This window comes from Ambystoma mexicanum, chromosome 4q, assembly GCF_040938575.1.
Source record: "Ambystoma mexicanum isolate Mex_15411 chromosome 4q, UKY_AmexF1_1, whole genome shotgun sequence".
Taxonomy (NCBI): domain Eukaryota; kingdom Metazoa; phylum Chordata; class Amphibia; order Caudata; family Ambystomatidae; genus Ambystoma; species Ambystoma mexicanum.
Window position 1 is genome coordinate 417884340 of NC_090928.1, and position 20783 is coordinate 417905122.

Genomic DNA, 20783 nt, shown 5'->3' on the forward strand with positions numbered 1-20783 from the left:
AAAAGCCATCAGCACTAGTCTAATTGTTCTCAGCTCTAAAGGATGTCTAAAGTTTTGACTCTGACAGGGACCAGCGACCACTGATTGACCGGTTGTTCATGTGAGCATCCTAACCTGTGAGGGAGGCATCCATCATAACGGTCATCTCTGGCCATGGTTGCCAAAAAAGGTTCTCCTTTCATCACATTCTCCCGACAGACCCACCACAGGAAATCCTGTGCGACCATGTTCAGGACCTGGAGGTGGTCTGTCATTCTGCTGGAGAACTGACCACTGGGATCTGAGGGCCCATTGAAGGGAACAGGCTTCTGCCACTAGGAAAATGCAGGATGCGATGAGGCTGAACAGCCTCTGAAAATTGAGGGCATTTTTGCACCATCCTCAATTGGGGGACAGGGATGGGGGGGAGGGCAGGTGATTGATGCTTACCCAGAGGACCAATCCAGAACCACTCAAATAAAATGAAGCTTCTGAGATGGTGACAAGTGAGACTTCATGAAATTCAGGGAGAAGCCCAGCCTGTGGCGGACGTGGAAAGTATGAGAGATGATTCTGAGCCTGCTCTGATCATCTAATCATCCAGGTCCATGTAGATGTGAATCCCTTCCCTCTTTAGACTTGCTGCGACCACCGCCATTAGCTTGGTGTAAACCCTCAGGGCAGAAGTGAGCCTGAATTGCACATCCCGAAACAGATAATGAGAACCGCCAACGGCGAACCTCAGGTAATTTCTGTTTTTGGGAAGAATTGGCACAAGAAGGTAAGCATCCTGAAGGTCCAATTACACCAACCAATTCTGAAGTCGAAGGGCCTGAACGATCTGCAAAAGAGTAACCATCTTGAGCTTGTCATTCCTGAGGACTTGTTAAAGCGTCTCAAGTCCAAGATGGGTCGCAGTCTCCCAGTCCTTCTTGGGGATTAGGAAATAAGGAGAGTACCAACCTTGAGTCCTCTCCACTACAGGTATGGATAGACTATGTCCTGTAGGAGGAGCAGATCCGGATCTTTCAAGGATTGGCCTCCTGTAGGACAATCCGGGGGTCTTCTTAAGAAAGCGAGGCAGTAACCGTGAGCAACTCACTGTGGTGCAGGGGCGTTGCTAGGGGGGGGCTGAGGGGGCTGTAGCCCCTGATCTTTTGGTTGTAGCCCCGGATAGAATCTCAGGAGCTACAGCCAAAAGTCTAGCTAGCCCCCAGTCCCAACAGTTCCGACATCAGCTTAGCCCCAGGTCTTTTCCAGACCTAGCAACTCCCCTGCTGTGGTGACCAAGAATCAGAGTTTATGCTTTGCCAACTCTCCAAATGCTGAGTCAGCCTAGCACCCCCCTACCCCACCCTCCACAGACTTGTGTACCAAGGACTCAAAAGGGTTTTTGGGTTGTTGCTGAAGTAGAGGGGCAAAGAAGCAGAAGCTGAGAGAGGAGTTTTCCTCCTCGTCCTCGTGAACCAGAGAGTCCTTCTTTGACCCCTCTGTGCAAACTGGCCTCTTCCTCTTGCAATTGAGGAATAGAAACGAAAAGGCCAACCCTTCCAACTGTGGAAAGACCCTTGTGTTTGTTGAGGCTAGCGTATCGTTGCTCCCAGCGACTTAGCTGCCGCCTTGGTTGCATGTAATTTTTCCAGGCTTTCATCGGCCTTGAGCCATCAAAAGGCATGTCCAAGAGTCTTAATTGGACTTCTGGTGCAAAACCAGAATTCCTCAGCCATGCAAACCTACTGGCGACAGTACTCACCGCCATTGCCCTGCTTACAGAATCTGCAGTCTAGTCCAGGGATTTGCTCCACTGCCAAAGCTATTACGTCCCACAAGGTGTGCATGTACTTGGCCGGAGAACAAGTTGCCTTAATGTCCATCAAGGCCATGCTGCCTGCGGAAAACACCCTCTTCCCCAAGGCTTCCAACCTTTAATTGTTCCTATCCAGGAGGATAGTAGGGTAGGCTACAGTCTTAGAAGTCAAGGTGGCTACCTGAACAACTAAGTTTTCAGGAGTTGGGTGTTTAGACCGGAAACATGGATCTATTGTGGCTGGTCTGTAATTTTTGGGCAGATCCTTTTTAACTGCTGGTGTCGTATCTGGTTTTAACCAGTTCAGCAACACCCTGGTTCTAAATGCTGTGTGGAAGGGTAAAATAGGCTCCCTTGTGGGCCCTCTATCCAGGATGTCTGTAAGATCATCCTTTTCTGGAGGCCATGGGTCCCTTCACTATCAATTGAAGGTAAGCCCTTGGGCTTTTGTGGACTGCACGTTGTGCACTGACTGCTACCTCGGAAACAAACAAAAAAATAATCATCGAACTTCAACATTTGTATTTTACTAACTTTGACATTGCCATCATGTTGTTTAGTACAGCGTCTGTCTGAAAAGCATTTTCGTTTGTATTGTACATGCTGGGCTTCTTTGATCAGGCCCTCCAAGACGGCCATCCTCTTCTTTGTTAGTTGGAGCCCTGCCTGCCCTGATTGGCTGACTGTCTCTTCATCTGAGCCAATCGGGCAAGCCGGCAGGCGAATGCCTGCCCGCCTCCAAGGGCCGAGACTAAGGCCCTGTTTGTTTCCTATTCGTTGAAGGTTCGTGAGGTGAGCCCCCCTTTAACCCGCAATGTTCTTAGGTGTTACCCCCACCCCCCCATGACCCGCAGTGCTTTTAGATGCCCTCCCACCACCCCCCCACATGACCTGTGATGTTCCCTGTGTCCCCCCCAACCCTCCCCTTTGACCTGCGTTGTGTGGGCATCCCCCCTCCTCCTCCATTGACCCTTATGGCTCTCCCTTGCCTCCCCCTCCTCCTCCTCCGTTATCCTTTGCACTTACCTTTTTTTCCCCTGCTACCCCGTCACCCCTCTCCCTTGTCCTGTGTTTTTCTGTTTTCCCCCCTCCCCTTTTGTCGTCCCTTGTGGCGATTCCTGCTGCTTGTCCCTGTCCCCCCCCTTTTATTTTCCTTTGTCCATCCCCCCTGTTTTTCCTCTTTACCCCGCTCTTCGCTCCCTTCCCCCCTTAGCACTTATGTTTTTCAAAATATGGCATTTTCTGTCCTATTTTGAAAGCCACTTGTTCTGTCTTCCTCTCCCCCCTTGTTCCTTCTCCCCATCCCCACCAGCACTATCTGAATAGTCAGCAGACCTAGTAAAAATAATCGCTTCGTTCTGTTCTCCTCCCACTTTCCAACCCCCCTGCCCCCCAATCCCCTCCTGTTAATCTTCCGGCACTACTTCAATTGCCGTCAGGCATAGTAATGTAGCTGCTTGTCTGTCACTCGACCGGCCCACCCCTCCTCCCTATCACTGTTTATTTTGCTCTTACTCCTTAGTTATGTCCGCCAGACCTATCGGTTGCAGCTTGTTTGTTCTCCCCTCCCTTTATGTTCCCCCCTCCAGCACAATCTGAATTGTCGTCATACATAGTAAATTTGTCACTCGTTCCGTTCCTCTCCTCCTTTTTTCCAAGCCCCCGCCCCACCCTCCTCCCGTTTACTTTCCGGCACTACCTCAATTGCAGTCAGGCATAGTGATGTACCCGCTTGTCTGTTTCACTCTCCCTCCGTCACTCCCTCCCCATCCCCTTAGCACCTGCACTATCTGAAATGTCATCAGGCTGATGATAGTTGATCTTTGTTGTTTTCACATTCTGACTGATTCGATTGAAAGAATGTTCACTGTATTTTTTCCCATGTTCCCTCCCCTCCTTGAAGCGCTTTGAAACAAATTGTTTATAGGCGCTATACAAATAAATCAATTCTATTCTAGGATTTCCACTGGCTTTCCCCAAGCTAGATATTCAGTGACTTTGCCCATCACTGACCTATATGAACTGTCTGCATGACTAGCAGAATCTGGAGTGGCAAAATCTCTGGTGAGGTTTCTAAGCCACTAGCGTCCTTCAAAGCATCCACAAGACTTTGCATTTTGGACTCCTCTCAGATAACCTAATCAGGAACATTAGGTGCCCAAACTCCAAGCCAAAAGGCACATTCTCTTCCTTTTGTCTCAAAAATCAACTCCATGGTTTTAAAGAAGTTAGCCTTAGGTAAAGCGGGTGGTGAAGTCGTTGATGGTTTCAACGGCTTTGAAGGCAAAATTGGCTTCGAAAGACCAGTTACATGCTCCTTTACATGAGCTCTTCGGCATGCGAGTACTCATAACAAGACACCCTGTTGGTCTTACCAGACGCGGTGGGGTCTGAAGACTTCTTAGGCTTTTTCGAAGGGGCGACTGGAGCCGCCTTCTGGAACACATCCAGCATCTGGAGACGACAGACATTTCTCCCAGTCAGCTGAAGATTTAGACTTGCTGGGAAAGCTTACCAGTCCGTCAGGAAAGGAGTCCAATTAAGATTACATCGAACAATCGCGTTGTTTTTTTGACTTTTTGTTGGACTACAAATTGGCAAGACTTGGATCTTGAGCATTTCGAATGTTTAGAGCACTCTTTCACAGGGGAACCTCCCTGGACTCGTCCGCCGACCTGCTTGTTGAAGGGGTAGTTGAAGGAGATATAGAAAGGGTCTACCTTCGGCGAGTTTCCCCTTCTTTTCCCTCATGGCCTTTACTGTCATCAACTGACGGGAACAACGGTTGTAGAATATGGTCCACACCCAAGCACCAAAGGCAGGTCCAACGTGGGTCTGTAATGAACATGTATGCGCCACAATTTGAGCACCATTTGAAACCGGATTCGGTGTAGCCATGAACACTGAAATATGCAGTGAGAAAATCGCTGAGGCGATGAACCATCCGAAGCATACCGAGCATGTGGAAAAGCTGAACAGCAACAATGGCCGCCGCGCGCGCTTCCTATACCAGCGTCCACGTCACACCCGAGGACAGGATGGCAGCCGTTGAGGGCCGCGACTTGATGCCCGATAATATGAAGAAAAAAATCCAAAGCTGCAAGCAGACCTACGAATATGTCAAAGATGAGGAATATGTGGGATGACATAATCCATTTGAAAAATATATATTTTTTCATATTCGCTCCCCAAAAGGCTATAAAACCTGGTGTCAAAACATTTTAGCTTCATCTAACCGTGGGATACATAACTTAATTAGGACTTCAGCAATTCCAAAGGATCTTACATGCATCAGAAATGTAAAGGTAATAAAACAAATTATCTTAAATTATCTTGCATTTTGGATGGTCATACACCATGTTTTGAGGAAGACCCATTTTAAACTAGGGAAAAGAAATTGACAAAATGGCATTAAATGAAAACAGTCTGCTCACATATTAATAACTCACAAAAGAAGGGCTAGATAATACTACAGCCAGCGTACAAAAACTATATGAATGTGACAAAAGGACAGTGACGAGTAGTGGTTTCTAAAATCGCCAAACTATGACTAAGCCCCAAAACGACTACTAAGCCCCAAAAATACTACTAAACCAGCAGTGATCTCAACCACAATGGTAAAACAGGCAAAACGTGAATGGTATACCTCCTTTGTCTCTAAGGTAGTATAGTCTGCCATCTGCCCATGCTATTTAAAGGGATGTGAGCCAGCAAAGAAGAAGCCAATATAATACTGTACCAAAATAAATGTCCAATCGAAATTCTATATAAAATAAGACTTAAATGACAATGAAAAGGACAAAAACTAGCAAATACATCAGTAACCCACCCCTATAAGGTAATACACAGCTAATGCAGAAAGTTGGTGAAAAGGGAATCTGGGGGGTGAAAAACAGTGGTATGCAGGCAAAGAGGTCTTGGAGCAAGTTCAAGAAAATAGGTATGTCTTTTAAGCTGACGAGTGGGTCCTTAAATGTCACTACTGCTCAAAGAACAAGTTCAGGGGGCCAGAACCACGGGTGCTACCTTAAGGTCTTCTTTCAGGAGCTCGACAGCATTGGGCTGGACTTGTTGGGTGCTTTCCGGTTAATCAAGTAAGGTTTGAGTTAGTCGAGCTGTGTCAGTGGGATTCAGCAGGGAAGTGCAATTAAACAAGTGGCAAAGACATGAGGAAGCTTGGGACTAGCAGCGATGTGCACCTCCAGCATTAGAAGGCTCAGTGGCTCGGAGCAGCGATTCAACTTCAGCAGCAACATGGCTTGACTGGATTTAGCACAGTATTGAGGTTCAGTAACGGCTCAAGAAGCTGGGAAACAGGCAGCAATGTTGAGTCTGCAGGTTTGAAGGTGCTCGAAGCAGTTCCAAGTGTAGAGTGCCAAAAGCAGCTAAGGTGGATCCTCGCAGTCACTCCAAAAGTCTTAAAAGGACAAGTAGTGGCTAGCAAAGGTACAGTGATGCAGGCAGAGGCAGATTCCTTTGGTCCTGGGAGATCCTGCATGGGGTATGAGGAAAGTGGAGTCAGTCTTCTGCCCTTCCCAGCCAGGACGGTTGACAAGGACACTTGCAGGTTTCACACTTCAGCAGGCAGAGATCTGGGTACCGGTTTTACAGCAGCAGTCAGGCTTTCCAACAGCAGATCACTCGGTCTGTACCATACTTGGAAATAGTCTTCGCCCCAATGGCTGGGGACTTTGAGCAGTCTCTACCCAGCAAGTGTCCAGTGGAAACCTTGCAAGAAATCTCAAGACGATGGTTCTATGAAGATGATTTAAAGAGGATTCAATTAAGCGGGAGGGGGCTGACCCCCTTATATAATACATTTCCCACAGCGGACAGGTCCATTTCATGACTTCTGTAACAGGCCAACCCTTGCTGCTTTAACAAGGGTTTTGCCTTGTGTCAGCTACCAGACTGCCTTGCATGCAGTAGTTCGGAGTGGGTCCGAGGTTGGTAAAATAGCCTAGATATTTTCTAAGATGGTAGGAGCCTCACCTGGGGACCGATCCTCTCCCTGGCTACACTACTCTTCCACCCCCTCACCTGGCTGCCTTAGAACAAAAAGACTCTAGTAATTATCTCCTTGTGTTCCTTCTGAAGTATCTAGCTCTCACCCCACCCGCTGGGGTTATGTCCTGTCCTCTTGGGAAAGAATAAAGGTGCGTACAGGGCAGGGCCCAACATCCTTTGCGGCCGAACCCCCAGAAAGCAATATACTAAGGGCTCTGGCAGCTGCAGGAGTCACAGGAAACCATCTGACAAGAACAATTACATAAGATCACTTTTGGCATTTATAACTGCATTTCCTCAAAGGGCGCCATCAAACCACATATAGCTTTATATTCATTTTTACTCAAAGTCCTGCAACCAGGCCATGGGGAAACGCATATATTTCGAATCATTGGTGCCCACTATTAAAAGGGAGCCCATGGCTGTTGGTATACATTTGATTCCAGCAGGCGGTTTCACAAATGCACATGTTACTCTGTAGCTGCTATGTTGCCAAATCACACTTCAGTCGCTGTTGTGTCAGTACACGGCATCCAGCAAGAGTACACATTTGCACTATACTTTGTTAACATGGAGCATTGGAAAGTGCGTCCTGTTTAGCAGAGCTCACTTTCTCGGAGAGAAAATCAGCATCATTTTACACAGCAGATATACAAAAAGCTCAGGTTATGAAACACTCGAAGATAACATTACGTCACACTTTCACCATTTTTGGGGAGCTTTAACATATAGACAGCATGTGCTGCTAATCGAATTTCTTAGTTAATGCGAAATGTAAGCTCATGACAGTACCTGGTGAAGGTACTGTGGCAGACTCGCAACATCATGCGTCTCAAATTCTTCTCTAATGAGGGAGAATAGAGACTGCAAACGGCGCTTTCGTTCACTTAGTTGATGGTTCACATTTGCCTCCAGTACGATTTCCTGCACCAGGTCTGAAGGCATGTCCTCTGGAACAGGCACACTTTGGCCGGATGTAACACCTTTAAAAATAGACAACCATTATTAAAATAATGTCGTTATTAGGAAGTTCACAATAGTCACAATAAGAATTCTCTTGAAACTTGTAAAATAGAACTAAAACGACAAAGCAACATGTGAAGTTAACAGCAAGTCAAGACTGTGAAAAGCTACGCCATATACGATCAACTGAGCTAAGAACAGGAGAAAGGGGAAAAAAAGGAGAGACAAATAATGTCTGCTAAAAGTGGATTCCACTCATCAAATATGGGCAACACTTTATAAAACTTGGGTTTTAAAGGGTAGTCTTATACACATGTGTTTTTATAAATCATGGCTAGGGTTAAACCACTATAGAACATGCAACTTAATATTTGCTGGATTGCTCTTACCGCATCACCATTTTGTCGCCACCTGGCAAGTGGTATTTATTTTGCTGGTACTCACACTCCCAGGTGTTGGTGAAGTGGTGAGCTAAATTCTTCAACCACAGTTTATGCCTCTATTTGTTATACCCTTAATTTAGCACTGTCCCAGCACAAAGGAGCAGTGTAGTGCTTAAAAGAGCAAAAATATTATTATGTTTTTCTTTTAAGAGCAAAACTATTATATGTGGGGGCCGCATGAGACAGATTATACAATTCGGGATGTGACCAGAGGGACATTACATCATATTACACATATTTGCAATTTGAGGTATAAGGCATAGTCCCACGATTATTAATTTATTCAATAGTTGTAGCTGCGATTGGTCTCCAGGTTCAAAGGTTAGCAACGCACACACTAGACCAAATATCCTCCCGAAAATAACTTTGAAATAAAGACTAAGAACACATCTGTCCACATTCTTGCTTGTGTTTTTTTGGGTGTGTACTTGGTAATCCCTGAGATGTTGGCCAAGATCATTAGCCAGACGAAGCCATGCCTTTGAGCCCTTACCCGTTGCAAAACAAACAAAAAAGGACTACAATTCCTGCCAAAATGAAAAGGCTGTAAAACCGTTCCTCTTCTGTAAGCATTGCAGATGAAAAAGCAGCATCGTGCATAGCATATTTAAAAAAACGTGAGGGGAAAAACATGCTTAATTGGAATTTCCTGGTAGAAGTAGCCCGTTAGAACTTGTACAAAGAAACCACACGTTCATGAAATCACCGAGGCAGCAATGAAATTAACTAGAACAAACTGTGGTTTCTTTTAATTTATTTACACATACCAACGAAAACTAGCGAAGCAAGTAACTTTATTTTCTGGCACTGGCATCGCAAAATTGTTCGAGTTCTCATTAAAAAAAAAAAAAAGCACGCCTTTCATGGTCCCTGTCTTTTGGGTGCCACTTTCAGCATCACTGCCTTTAGCACGAGCAAGTTACTGTAACGTTAGCCATGGGGAAAGCGAAGCTACATTGAAAAAAGTACACCTACAACTACTGTAGGCACAAGCGGCATTACTCTATAAAATAATACTACAGTAACGCGGATAACTACTTTAACATTGTACGTCACTGAGTTCTCCCCTCCAGTAGTCATTTTTTGAAAATCCTAGTGGCGGTGGAAGTGATATAGCACAACCCTTGACTTTTAAATAACATTGCAGGACGAGATATTTAACCCCTATAACTACATTTTTATAGCGATGCATCTCTGTAAAAACGTGTAAAAACGTGTAGCAAACGAAACTACTAAACAGTGAGCAATTAAAACTAGCGAGCGCTAAAGGCATGGGTTTAGGAGATCAGCGGGAAGAATCGTTCAATCATAACTTGAAAAGCAGTCCACAGACGCTGTAAGCAGCAATATAGGAGGGTATCCATAGCTACCACCAACTACCCCCTGGTGACTACGATATTTTCCTTTTTTCCCCCTGTACCACGGTCTGACGGAGCTAAACAAATGTGCAACAAAGAAAAACTGGACACAGAGTTAGTTTACACCTTTCGCAGGCGTTGGCAAGGTGCCGACAATCGTCAAAAGGGTTCACATGTATTTAATCAAACACACATTACAAATGTAAGATCAGCCGATTGCTCTGTTATCTGTGTAGGCAAGAGTAAAGAATCAGAAAGAACTAGCCAGGAGGAGTGAGCAGAGATAAAATAGAGATATGTACAAACAAAGACACTCCCTAGTCAGTATGCAGTGGAGATACCGTGAGCAGCAAAATGCCATTTGAATTCTCGCCGCCACCGTTTCCCTGTTGTCTTAAGGTAGAACATCAGACTAAGAACATATATGAGTATGCTCAAAATATAAACGCAAGCATTGAAAAGGCACCTATAGCAGAAATGCTGACTCCTATAGCCTTTACACAATACAACTGTAATGTAGTGTACCGAGAAATCCTGAAGCTCACTCCCTTCGGGCAGATGTAATGGCTACTAAGAAGATGTATTTTAGGGTTAGCAGCCTCAAAGGACAGGAGCGTAAAGGCTTGAAAGGAGCACACATCATGAATTTGAACACCAAGTTGAGATCCCAAACCGGGACTTGAAAAGGGATCAGAGGGAAAAGATTTGTCATTCTCTTTAGGAACTGTATTATTTGAGGGATTTAAAAGTAAGACACTTCCTCTGAAGTGCGCTTAAATATAGAAAGCGCCGCAAGATATCCTTCAATAGTACCAGTTTAGAGCCCCAGATTAGCAAGGTGTAACAAAAAGGATAACACCATAGGTGTATTACATGTAAATGATTGAACATTCTTATCTCTACACCAGCTGCAGAATTTGTTCCAACGGCAGCGGTACAAAGACTTAGTTGCTGGCCTTCTGGCCGAAAGCAAAATCTCCTTCACATCACCCAGGAGGTCACAATCCTTGTATCTCAGCCTCTCAGAACACACGCGTGAAGGCTGTGTGTCTTGATCTCTGGTGGGAGAACCCCGACCCTCCTCTCACGAGAAGGGCCTCTCTTTGCGAAAGAAATATTGGAGGGCAGATTGACAAGTCCAGAAGGTCCAGGTACCACGTCCTCCTTGCCCAATCGGAGCAATTAGGATCATGGATTTCCCAAACCGTCTTAACCTCCTTATGACTTGAGGAATGACGGGAACTGGATGAAACGTGTACAGGAGTGGAAATTCCAAGTCCATCACAAACGCATCTCCTAGAGCTCCTCTTGGGGGAAATTCCCTGGAGCAGAACAGTTTGCACTTCCGGTTGACAATAGTCGCAAACAGATCCACTTGAGGGGTTCCCCAAAGGGTGAAGATCTCTTGAAGGACACCTGCGCTCGTAACCACTCGTGGGCAACTTTGCTCTACCTGCTATGGGTGTCCGCCACCGTGTTCTCCACTCCGGCTAATTGAACCGCCAATGGAGAGATCCCTTCATGGATTGCCCAGTACCACAGCTGCATTGCCTCTCTGCACAGTGGTAGTGAACCTAAACCTCCTCTTTTGTTGATGTAGTACATGGCCACTGTGTTGTCCGTCATTATCAGGACATTCCTTCCCCGTACAGAGGGCAGAATGGAATACATTACTCCCTGTGATCGTATTTCTGGTGCTTGTATCTGCTTAGATTCACATGCTATGCATAGGCCGACATCTAGCTGTTACAGTTGTTTTCGAAACTCGAAAATGGACATCGAAATAGGGTGTGCCATTAATACTATCCCTAGTATGAAGTCCCCTGTACCCATGATCCCTCACACGTGTAGGTCCCTCAGTTACTCACCGTAGTGACTACCTTATTCCTAGTCCATAGTCCCCTTTCCTCCATACTTATGGGACATTCTGTCCTGTGGGACGGGACCGGAGAACTTTTGTAAAAAGCATCACATTTTTTCAAAAAATGTGTCCTTCTCTTTTTACACGGGCTACCGCACGTGGCCGTAACGCTGCCCTCCTTAGCCCCGCCCAGCGCATCGCCCATCAGTCCTTTTCTATCGCCAGGTCTGAGACCTTTAAGCAATAACAGAGGAAACTTATTAGAGGGGAAGGCGGGTGGGCGTATGGAGGAAAGGGGACTATGGACTAGGAGTAAGGTAGTCACTACAGTGAGTAACTTTATTATACTCCTATGTCCCATCCCCTTTCCTCCATACTAATGGGAGATTACCAAGCACTCCTCACAGGAATTACGGGTGGATGGAAACTCCTTATTGAAACAGGTTCCTAAGCACAGCTTGAACGAACTGAGCATCAGCCCTGGAGCTCAGGTCCAGACAGTAATGCTTACAAAAAGCAGATGGGAAGGCCCACGTAGCCGCTTTCGCGTTTGTCTACCAGGGAACTTATTTTTGGAAGGCAACAGCAGCCGCCTTGCCACGCACAAGATGAGCATGAATTCCCTTTGGCGCCTGAAGACCCTGAATGGTATACGCCTCAGAAATACAGGCAGCAATCCATCAGGAGATGATTGCTTTCGAGGCCGGCTTTCCCTGTGGATTTCCGAAGGTCACAAAAAGCTGTGAAGAGTTCCTAAGCTCAGATGTTCTGTCCAGATAGAATTTAAGGGCTTTTCTAACGTCCAGGAAGTGCAGAACCCGTTAGGCCTCTGAGGTTGGGTCTGGAAAGAAGACAGGCAATGAAATTAACTGATTCAAATGAAAATCAGAGACCAACTTCAGAAGAAAGGAGGGATTCATCCGCAGGACAACCTTATCTTTATGAAAAGTAAGGAATGGATGCTCTACCGACAAGGCCTGGAGCTCACTTACACGCTTTGCTGAAGTCACAGCAATCAAAAAGGACACTTTCCACAAAAGATACTTAAAAACAACAGTAGCCATGGGCTCAAAAGGCTTATGACAAGGCCGTAAGGACCACATTCAGATCCCACCTTGGATGCAGGCTGCGAACAGGAGGGTAAAGATGAAATAGGCCCACAAAGTGTCTTTTAATGACCAGACTCGTCAGTGAAAAAGAGCACATTTCAGTGGATAGGTAAGCGGCGACAGCTGACAAATAAGTCCTGCAAGACAAGACATGAATGCCCTATTCTGCCAGATGTGAGACAAAAGACAGGACCATGTCGATAGTAACATCCCTGGGGTCCAGTTGCCTAGCTAAACACCAGTGGCAGAACCGTAGCCATTTACGTCTATACTGAGATCTTGTCGAAGGTTTCCTGGCTGCCTGAATAATGCGCATGTTATCCGTGGATAAATTGAAACGCTCTAAAGATCTAAACTCCGGCACCAGGCCGCCAAGCTGAACGATTGTGGGGAGGGGTGCCACAACTGCTCATCGCGCTGGTGAAGCAGATCGGGAACCAGCCGAAGCTTGAACGGTGGACACACCGATTGATGCTGAAGCTCTGAAAACCAAAACCTGGCTGGCCACCAAGGGGCTTTGAACAGGAGGGAGCAATTCACCGTGTTCCTTAACTTGCAAAGCGCCCGATGGATCACAGGAAGGTGCGGAAAAGCGTAGGCCCTCATGTTGGTCCTGCCATGGAATTTTGAGAGCATCTCCCAGAGAGGAGGCTCTGAGCCCGTTCCTGGAGGCATACAGAGGAAGCTTCCCGTTTGTCAATGTCGCAAAGAGGTCCACTTCTGGAGTGGCCCAACAGCGAAAAATATCCAAGAGGATCTCCACGTTCAGTTCCCACTCGTAGCTGACCAAAGCTCGTCGGCTGAGGGCATCTTCAGTGACATTCAGCTTGCCCGGGATGTGTATTGCTACCAGCCAGATACCATGCTGAATGGCCCATTCCCAAATCTCAATGGCAAGATCCACAAGAGGAGGAGACCTGGTACCCCTCCCGCCCCCCCGTTTATTGATATAGATAACATGGACACTGCATTGTCCATGCAAACACGGACCACCTTGTTGACAATGCCTGGTTTGAACACTTTCAGCACCAGGAATATCACCAGGAGCTCCAGATAATTTATATGAAGCTGTCTGTCCTGTGGCGACTAAAGATCGAAAACCTGAAGATGATCCAATGTCAAAGCCCAACCCAGAAGGGAGGAATCCGCTGTGACAGTCAATAGTGGGCAAGGGTCCTGGAAAGGAGCGCCCACCGACTGATTGCTGAGAGACGACCACCACAAGAGGTTCATCCTCATGAAAGGTGGAACCAGTATCATTTTGGAATCTGGATCCAGTGCTTGAAGCCAGGAGCTCCAAAGAGCCATCTGCGTCCGCCTCATCTTGAGACGAGCAAGAGGAAGAGCCAGCACGCACAAACCCATTAGGCCCAGAAGCCTCTGGAGCCACCAGGCCGACATGCTCTCCGACTGCATACACATGGCCAACAGATCCGCCATTCTGTCCCAAGTCAGGTACACTCTGTAATTGATCGTGTTCCAACAAAAACCCAGGAAAATCAAGTCCTGAGAGACCGTCGTGGAGGATTTCTGCCAGTTCACCGACAGCCCAAGGTGGAACATGAGCTGGAGGAGAGACTGAAGGTTGCTCGAGGCTTTCAGTGGACAAGGACTGCGCAGCAGCCAGTCGTCCAAATACGGCTACACATGGATACCATGTAGCCGAAGAAAAGCTGCGATGACCGACATCTTCGTAAAGACATGCGGTGCCGAGCTGAGACCAAACGGGAGCACATGAAAACTGGAAATGCTCCTCCCCCATGACAAACCGCAGGTATTTCCGATGCAGACTCCAAATGAGGATATGCATATACGCATCCTGAAGGTCCACCGCGCTGAGCCAATTGCCCTTCTGTAAAGAGGACTTTATCTGACCGGGCGTGCTCATCTTGAATTTCTCTTGGGGGAAAGAAAATTTGAACTGGGAAAGGTCTAGGATGGTGCACAGGCCAGCCTGGTTGGGTTTGGGCACCGTAAACAGATGGGAGTAGAAGCCCTCCCCTCGCTCCCCCAGGGGAACGGGTTCAACCGCCTTGAGATCCAGAAGCTTCTGGACTTCGGCTCTGAGGGAGGGCGCCCCGACTGCTGGAAGGGAGGATTGATGGGTGGGGTAGGGGCAAGGGGAAGTGGAAACCAGCCAGAGCAATGGGCAAGACCCACTGATCCTCGGTGATGGTCTGCCACGCCTCCCAGTGAGACGCAATGCGCCCTCCCACCGGGGTCTCGTCGGAGCGCCGAAAAATCTAATTTAGCTGACTTCTTGGCAGAGAGAGCGCTTGATCCCGAAGAGGAGGCTGAGGACCGAGAGAAAAATAAGCCTCGCTGCTGTTTCCAACGAGAGTTCCCAGATGGAGGATCGACCCTGCGTGTCCTCCGATCCAGAAACCTCAAAAACCAGAGGAAGAACGAGGCTGAGATGACATTCTTAGAGCTTTTAACGGCGGCTTCACCAACACAGACAGGGACTTGGCTTTTTGAGTGTTGTCTTTAGGCGTCGTCAACTCCACATCTGTTGAAGAATGGAACAATTCTTTGCCGTCAAAAGCAGATCCAGAACCTTATCCTGGACCTCCTTAGAAAACCTTGTGGCATGAAGCCAAGCCTGACAGGAGGTGTCAACACCAAACATGAGACCCCGAGCAGAAGGTGTCAACATGATGAGCCGCGGCCTAGAGCATATCCTGCGCCAGAACCCTGGCATCCGACAAGCCACCCTTAAAATCATCCAGCTTATCTGCGGGAATAAACTCCTCAAATTCAGATAGACCTTTCCACATTTTCATATTTGCTGCCGCTAAAATGAGCTCTGCGTTCGCCTGGTGCAACTGCAGGGCCGAATTAGCGAAGATCTTTCTCCCCAAGGAGTCAAGCAACTTGTCCTCCTTGGCCAGAACCTGGTCTGCCGCTGTAAAAGATGCTGAAGCCGGTCTGGATTGTAGCATGACAGCTGCCACCACTGTGGAGGAAGGGAGCCGGCAAGATGCTAAGGCTACCTCTTCCGAAGTGAGAAGCCTTTAACGAGCGTTAATCCTCTCGTGAATGAGAAGTCCAGAGTGTGGCTTATCCCAGACCTTGTGGACCTCGGCCAAAACGTCCCTCTGAAGGAACAAGCCGGTACTCTCCTGAGCAGACAGGGTGAACGCCTCTTGGGGAGCGGGTGCCTCAGGTACTGGTACATCCAGAAGAGATGTCCAGAACCCGGTCATGGAACGCTCTAACAGATCGGGTCTGGTCCTCGCTATCCTGATCCCCCTGCGTGTCTTCCGACGCGTCCGGATCGACCTGCATCACATCTGGCTCTCCCGAAGACTTGTCTATTGGAGACAAGGGAGGCAGGGGCGGAAGGGCTGGAGGTGGGCCAATCGGTAGAGGTGGAACAGCTGCCGGAACCACCAGCGCTACGGCTGGAACCGTCGGCACAGGAGTAGGAGCTGGAGGGCAGATTTCCCTAAAAAGACCTCTGAAATATTCCTTCATGAGGTCAGAGTGCACGAGCCACTGAAACTTCCAGAAAAAGGCATCCTCCGCTGAAGACTTAGGCATTGGAGTGGGGAGAGGCCACTCATGAGAGGGGTAACTCCCAGGCCGTAAGGGAGACGGCTGCCAAGAAGGGCCTCCCCCAGCCGGATCAACATAGATCAAAGGAGCAGATGTAGCAGGCAGCGAGACTGTGTGCGGTAATGGCATCCGAGCATTCCAGTCATAAACTGGACAAAACGGATTCGCACCAGGAAGTCTATGTTCACCTGAAACCACGCTCCCAGCACCCGACGCCGATGGCATAGGTCTAAGGGAGGAATCCAAAATGGCCACCGTAGTTCACGTGGGAACGGACGCCATTTTGTCAGCGTCTGAGGAGAACTGCGTCACATGTGTGAGTGAGGCAGGAGTTCCCACGTCAAGGACCTGGACTTTAGCCTTGACACAAGGAACCTCTGCAGAGCCGGTACTGTGTGGCCTAGGATGTTTCTGAGACATACCATTAGCCAAATTAGCCTCAAGAAGGGGAACCTCGGCAGAGCCGGTAACAGAGGAATTATGGTCAGCGACCTCACTCTGTGCACCCTCTACAGAACCGGTATCACCGCTAAGGCGGGAACGTTGAGGAATCCACCTCACAGACAAGACCTTGACAGGTCTCTCAGTTCTGTCGGTCACCTTAGCCTCAGAAAGAGGAACCTCGGAACAGAGTCGGTAACAACTCCCTCAAGAGGGGCCTCGAACCTTGGTTCGGTACAGAAAGCCTCTACGGAGGCCTCAGGGCAAGCCCCGGTGTCTGTATGGGAAGCTCCAGACAAGGAGACCTCGAAGCAAGCTCCCGTACCCACTGCCTCAGTAGAACTGGGCCGTCAATTAGCACCCACAGGTGGGCCTCGGATTGTAATCCGGTGTTGGCAGGCCCCTTACGGAAGCTATCGGAGAAAACTCTGGTACCTTTTTTAGGCCTGGAAAGCACCTCAGGGGGAACTCCGGTAATAGAGCTTATGAAGGTCCTCCCGGACCGGGAAGACCCCCGGAAGGAGTAACCCGGCCGGGGTGCCCTAAAAACGAAAGAACTTACCAGGCGTCTCTTCTTTTCATGAATGAAACTCTGAAAACGCAGAGGAGGAACGCGCTGAGACACCTCCTCCCACCGCTGCAGATGACACTGAAGTGCCCGGACTGAGAGGGAATCGCAGTAAAAGCACGAGTCCCAACGATGATCCGAACCCAAACACTAAACAAAGAGGATGGGGAACCGCCCTAGCAAAGAGTCGTTCGCAAGAAGAACAAGAAGGAAATTCTAAATGAACCGGCATAGACTGACTACTATGCGACCGCCAAACTGGAGCAGGAGAGAAGGACACTGGGAGGAAAAAAAGTCTGTCACTACTGTTATCTCCAGGCATGGTTGCCAAAAAGGTTCTTCTTGCAGAATGTTCTCCTGGCAGGCGCACCACCGAAGGTCCTGTGAGACTCTGCTCGGAATCTGTAGGAAGTTTGACATCCTTCCTGAGAATTGGGACCACAGAGTCCTGAGAGCCCATTGGAGGGATCTCATTCTCAGGCGAGCCTCTGGCACCAGAAAAATGCAGGATTCCATGAGGCTGAGCAACCATAGAAAGTCGAAGGCCGAGAAGCTGGACACTCTGGAATTTGGTGATCATCTGCAGAATGTCTTGAGCCCACACCTCTGGTGGCGTAGCTTTTCCCAGGGATGCATCCATGACTTCTCCAATGAATTGGAGCCTTTGAGATGGTATCATGTGAGACTTCTTGAAGTTGAGGGAGAAGCCCAGTCTGTGAAGGGAGTGGCAGGTGGAGCTGAGATGTTCCAGGGCCTGTTCGGGGGAACTGGCCCTGTTCCCCCGATCATCCAGGTAGGGTAGACATGCATCCACCCCCTCTCATGAGACTCGCTGCAACCACCGCCATTAATTTGTTGAAACCCCTTGAGGCGGAGGTCAGCCCAAATGGCAGAACCCGAAATTGATGAGAACCACCGATGGTGATCCTCGGGTACTTCTGTGCTTGTGATGGATTGGCACATGAAAGCAAGCATCCTGATGGCCCAAGGATACCATCCAGTCCTGAAGCTGGAGGGCCTGAATGATCTGAGAAAGGGTAACCATCTTGAACTTGCCCTTCCTGAGAAACTTGTTCACGTTTCTGAAGTCCAAGATGAGTCTCAATCCTCTGTCCTTTTTTGGGATTAGGAAATACGGGGAGTACCAACCCTTGTTCCTCTCCGCTACAGGTACTAGTTCCATAGCACATTTCTATAGGAGGGTTAATATTTCCTGCTTAAGGAGCGGATCTGGAACATTGAAAGAGCTGTTCCTGGTGGATGACTCAGGCTTTTTCAGAAAAGGAAGGCAGTAAGCCAGGGCAACTGTTTCCAATGCCCATGCATCTGAAGCAATAGCTTGCCACTCTGTCAGATGCCGTGACAGTCTGTCTCCCACTGCAGTCTTGTGAACTAAATCCTCAAAGAGGTTTTGTGGTGGCTGCTGCAGTGACTGATGGGAATGTAGCTGCTGCTGAGGCGGTCTTAGTACCTCTTTCCCCGTCCACCGGGGGGAATTTTCTTTGGCCTCTTAGAACCGACTGTCCTCTGCCTCTTCCAAATGTGGAGTAGTGACAAAAGGACATACCCCTCCAAGGCGTACCGGTGGGGCGATTTGCAGCACCAAGGGATTTGGCTGCTGCCTTTGAAGTTTCTCCAGACTTTCATCAGCCTTGCTACCGAACTAATGAGTGCTATCAAAGGGCATATTGAGCAGTTTGCATTGCACGTCTGGAGCAAATCCTGAATTTCTCAACTAGGCAAACCTGCACATAACTGTACTATCCGCCATTGCTCTGCTGATACGGTCAGCGGAGTCGAGACCAGTCTGGAGGGATTCACACAGCTTCCTTACCATCCTTGACTATGTTTAAAAACCGGTCTCGTTCTTCCCCTTCTGGGATATGGTCAGCCGCCAATGATATACACTACGAAAGGGTGTGAGTGAACCTAGCCAACGTGCACGTGGCATTTGCTGACTTCAGGGCCATACATCCAGCCAAAAAAACCTTTGGGGATAGAGCGTCTTAACGCTTATCATCCCTATCAGGAGGGGTAGTAGGGTAGGCATTTTGTCTAGTGGTTGAGGTTGCAGCTTGCACCACCAGACTCTATCCGGAGTTCGGTGTTTAGATAAATAATAGGGATCACTGCTTGACACCCTGTATTTAGAGGTCAGATTCTTGTTGACAGCCGGATTGAGTGCAGGCGCCTCCCAATTGGTAGGTACACACTTTTGCAAATGGAACAGAACAATGGGTCTTGCTTAGGTCCCCTGTCCAGAATGTCTCTTATGTCATCCTGTTAAAAAAACTGGACTTGGTCTAGCCCACCCCATGTATTCAACTACCCTTTACATCAACTGCCTGTAGGTAACCACTGCATGATCAGATGGATCTGATCGGTAAAACTCTACCTCTGGTGAGGTGTCCACACCACTGGCATCATGCAGGCACTCTTGAAGATCCTTTATTCTAGATTCTTCCGAAACTAGGGCCTCAAGGACTGATGGCGTACCATATTGGATGCCAAAAGGTCTAGACTCATCTAATGATGGCTCTGCGTCCTCATAAATGGAGGAAAGAGACTTTAAATAGTCAGCCCTAGGCAAAGGGGTATATGTTTTCGCCATAGTACCCGATGGGGTCATATTTATTGACAAAGGTGCCAAAACTGTTGACGTCTTCGATGGCTGTGTCAACGACTTCGACGCCTGTAACATAGAGGAGCTCTTTCGACCGGAGCATGGCTTTGGTTGTACTCAAGGAGGTCAAGGCTGCATTCTCAAACACCATCATTTTAAGCCTAAACTCTTCCCACTCAGCTGGTGAGGCAGTTTTAGTTGGGCGTACAACCTGTTCCGGAGAGGAACTCAAAGACATTGAAGATGGCGCCCTATGGCGCAGTTTCTTCGAATGTCTAGACGATGACGAATGGTGGGAATCACTTCGGGTCGTTTATTTTTCTTGCGGCGATGAGAAACAGTTATACACTCATCCAAGGTTTGTCTTTTCAACAGAGTCTACGGGGATTTATGGGAACTACCTGCCGCAAGTTTCCCTCTGTGCTCTCTCAGGGCTTTCAACTTCATGGACAGACAGTCCTCACACTCCGATGAAGAAGGAGGGGATCCCAGACACCACAAGCATATTCTGTGGGGGTACATAACGGACATCTTTGAATCGCAGTGACCACATCTTTTAAAACCCGACTTCAGAGTAGATGAAAAGAAAATTGCAGCGTAGAGAGCCCAATACGAACCCCCATCAATCAAAAAAAATAAATCCAATTAGCGAAACAAAAACTCAAAAATTGGTTAAAAATGCAAAAATTATACAAGAACAAGATAAAGCAGAGTATGATGGATGTCCTCAAAAACAATAACAACCGACGCTTGTGGGAATTGTTAAATCCCAATCCGAGTTCAAAGGACTCCATGATAGTAGATGTTCCGGAAACTGCCTGGACTGCCTATTTTACAGAGCTTTATAAAGAAAGAACATCAACACTCGAATATAGACAAAAAAGATCTCTCCTAAATGAAATGAATTGGAAAATAAGATATGAGACCAACGATCTTGAAAACTCGATACAGAAACTCAATCCATCAAGAGCCCCGGGCCCCGACGGGCTCTCAAATGTGATACTAAAAAAGAACCCAAAAACCTGGGCTGCATTCTGTGGAGCAATCATCGATCTCTTTAATTGCA

The 20783-nt window shown here is 47.9% G+C and overlaps 1 protein-coding gene across 1 annotated transcript in view; it reads right to left on the reverse strand.

The window, feature by feature from the left end:
• Positions 1-20783, reverse strand: part of CNST (consortin, connexin sorting protein) — an 851678-nt gene that overhangs the window by 365528 nt on the left and 465367 nt on the right. The window contains exon 4 of the mRNA XM_069608001.1: positions 7586-7776. Within this exon, the coding sequence (XP_069464102.1) occupies positions 7586-7776 (191 nt within the window). The remainder of the gene's footprint in view (positions 1-7585; positions 7777-20783) is intronic.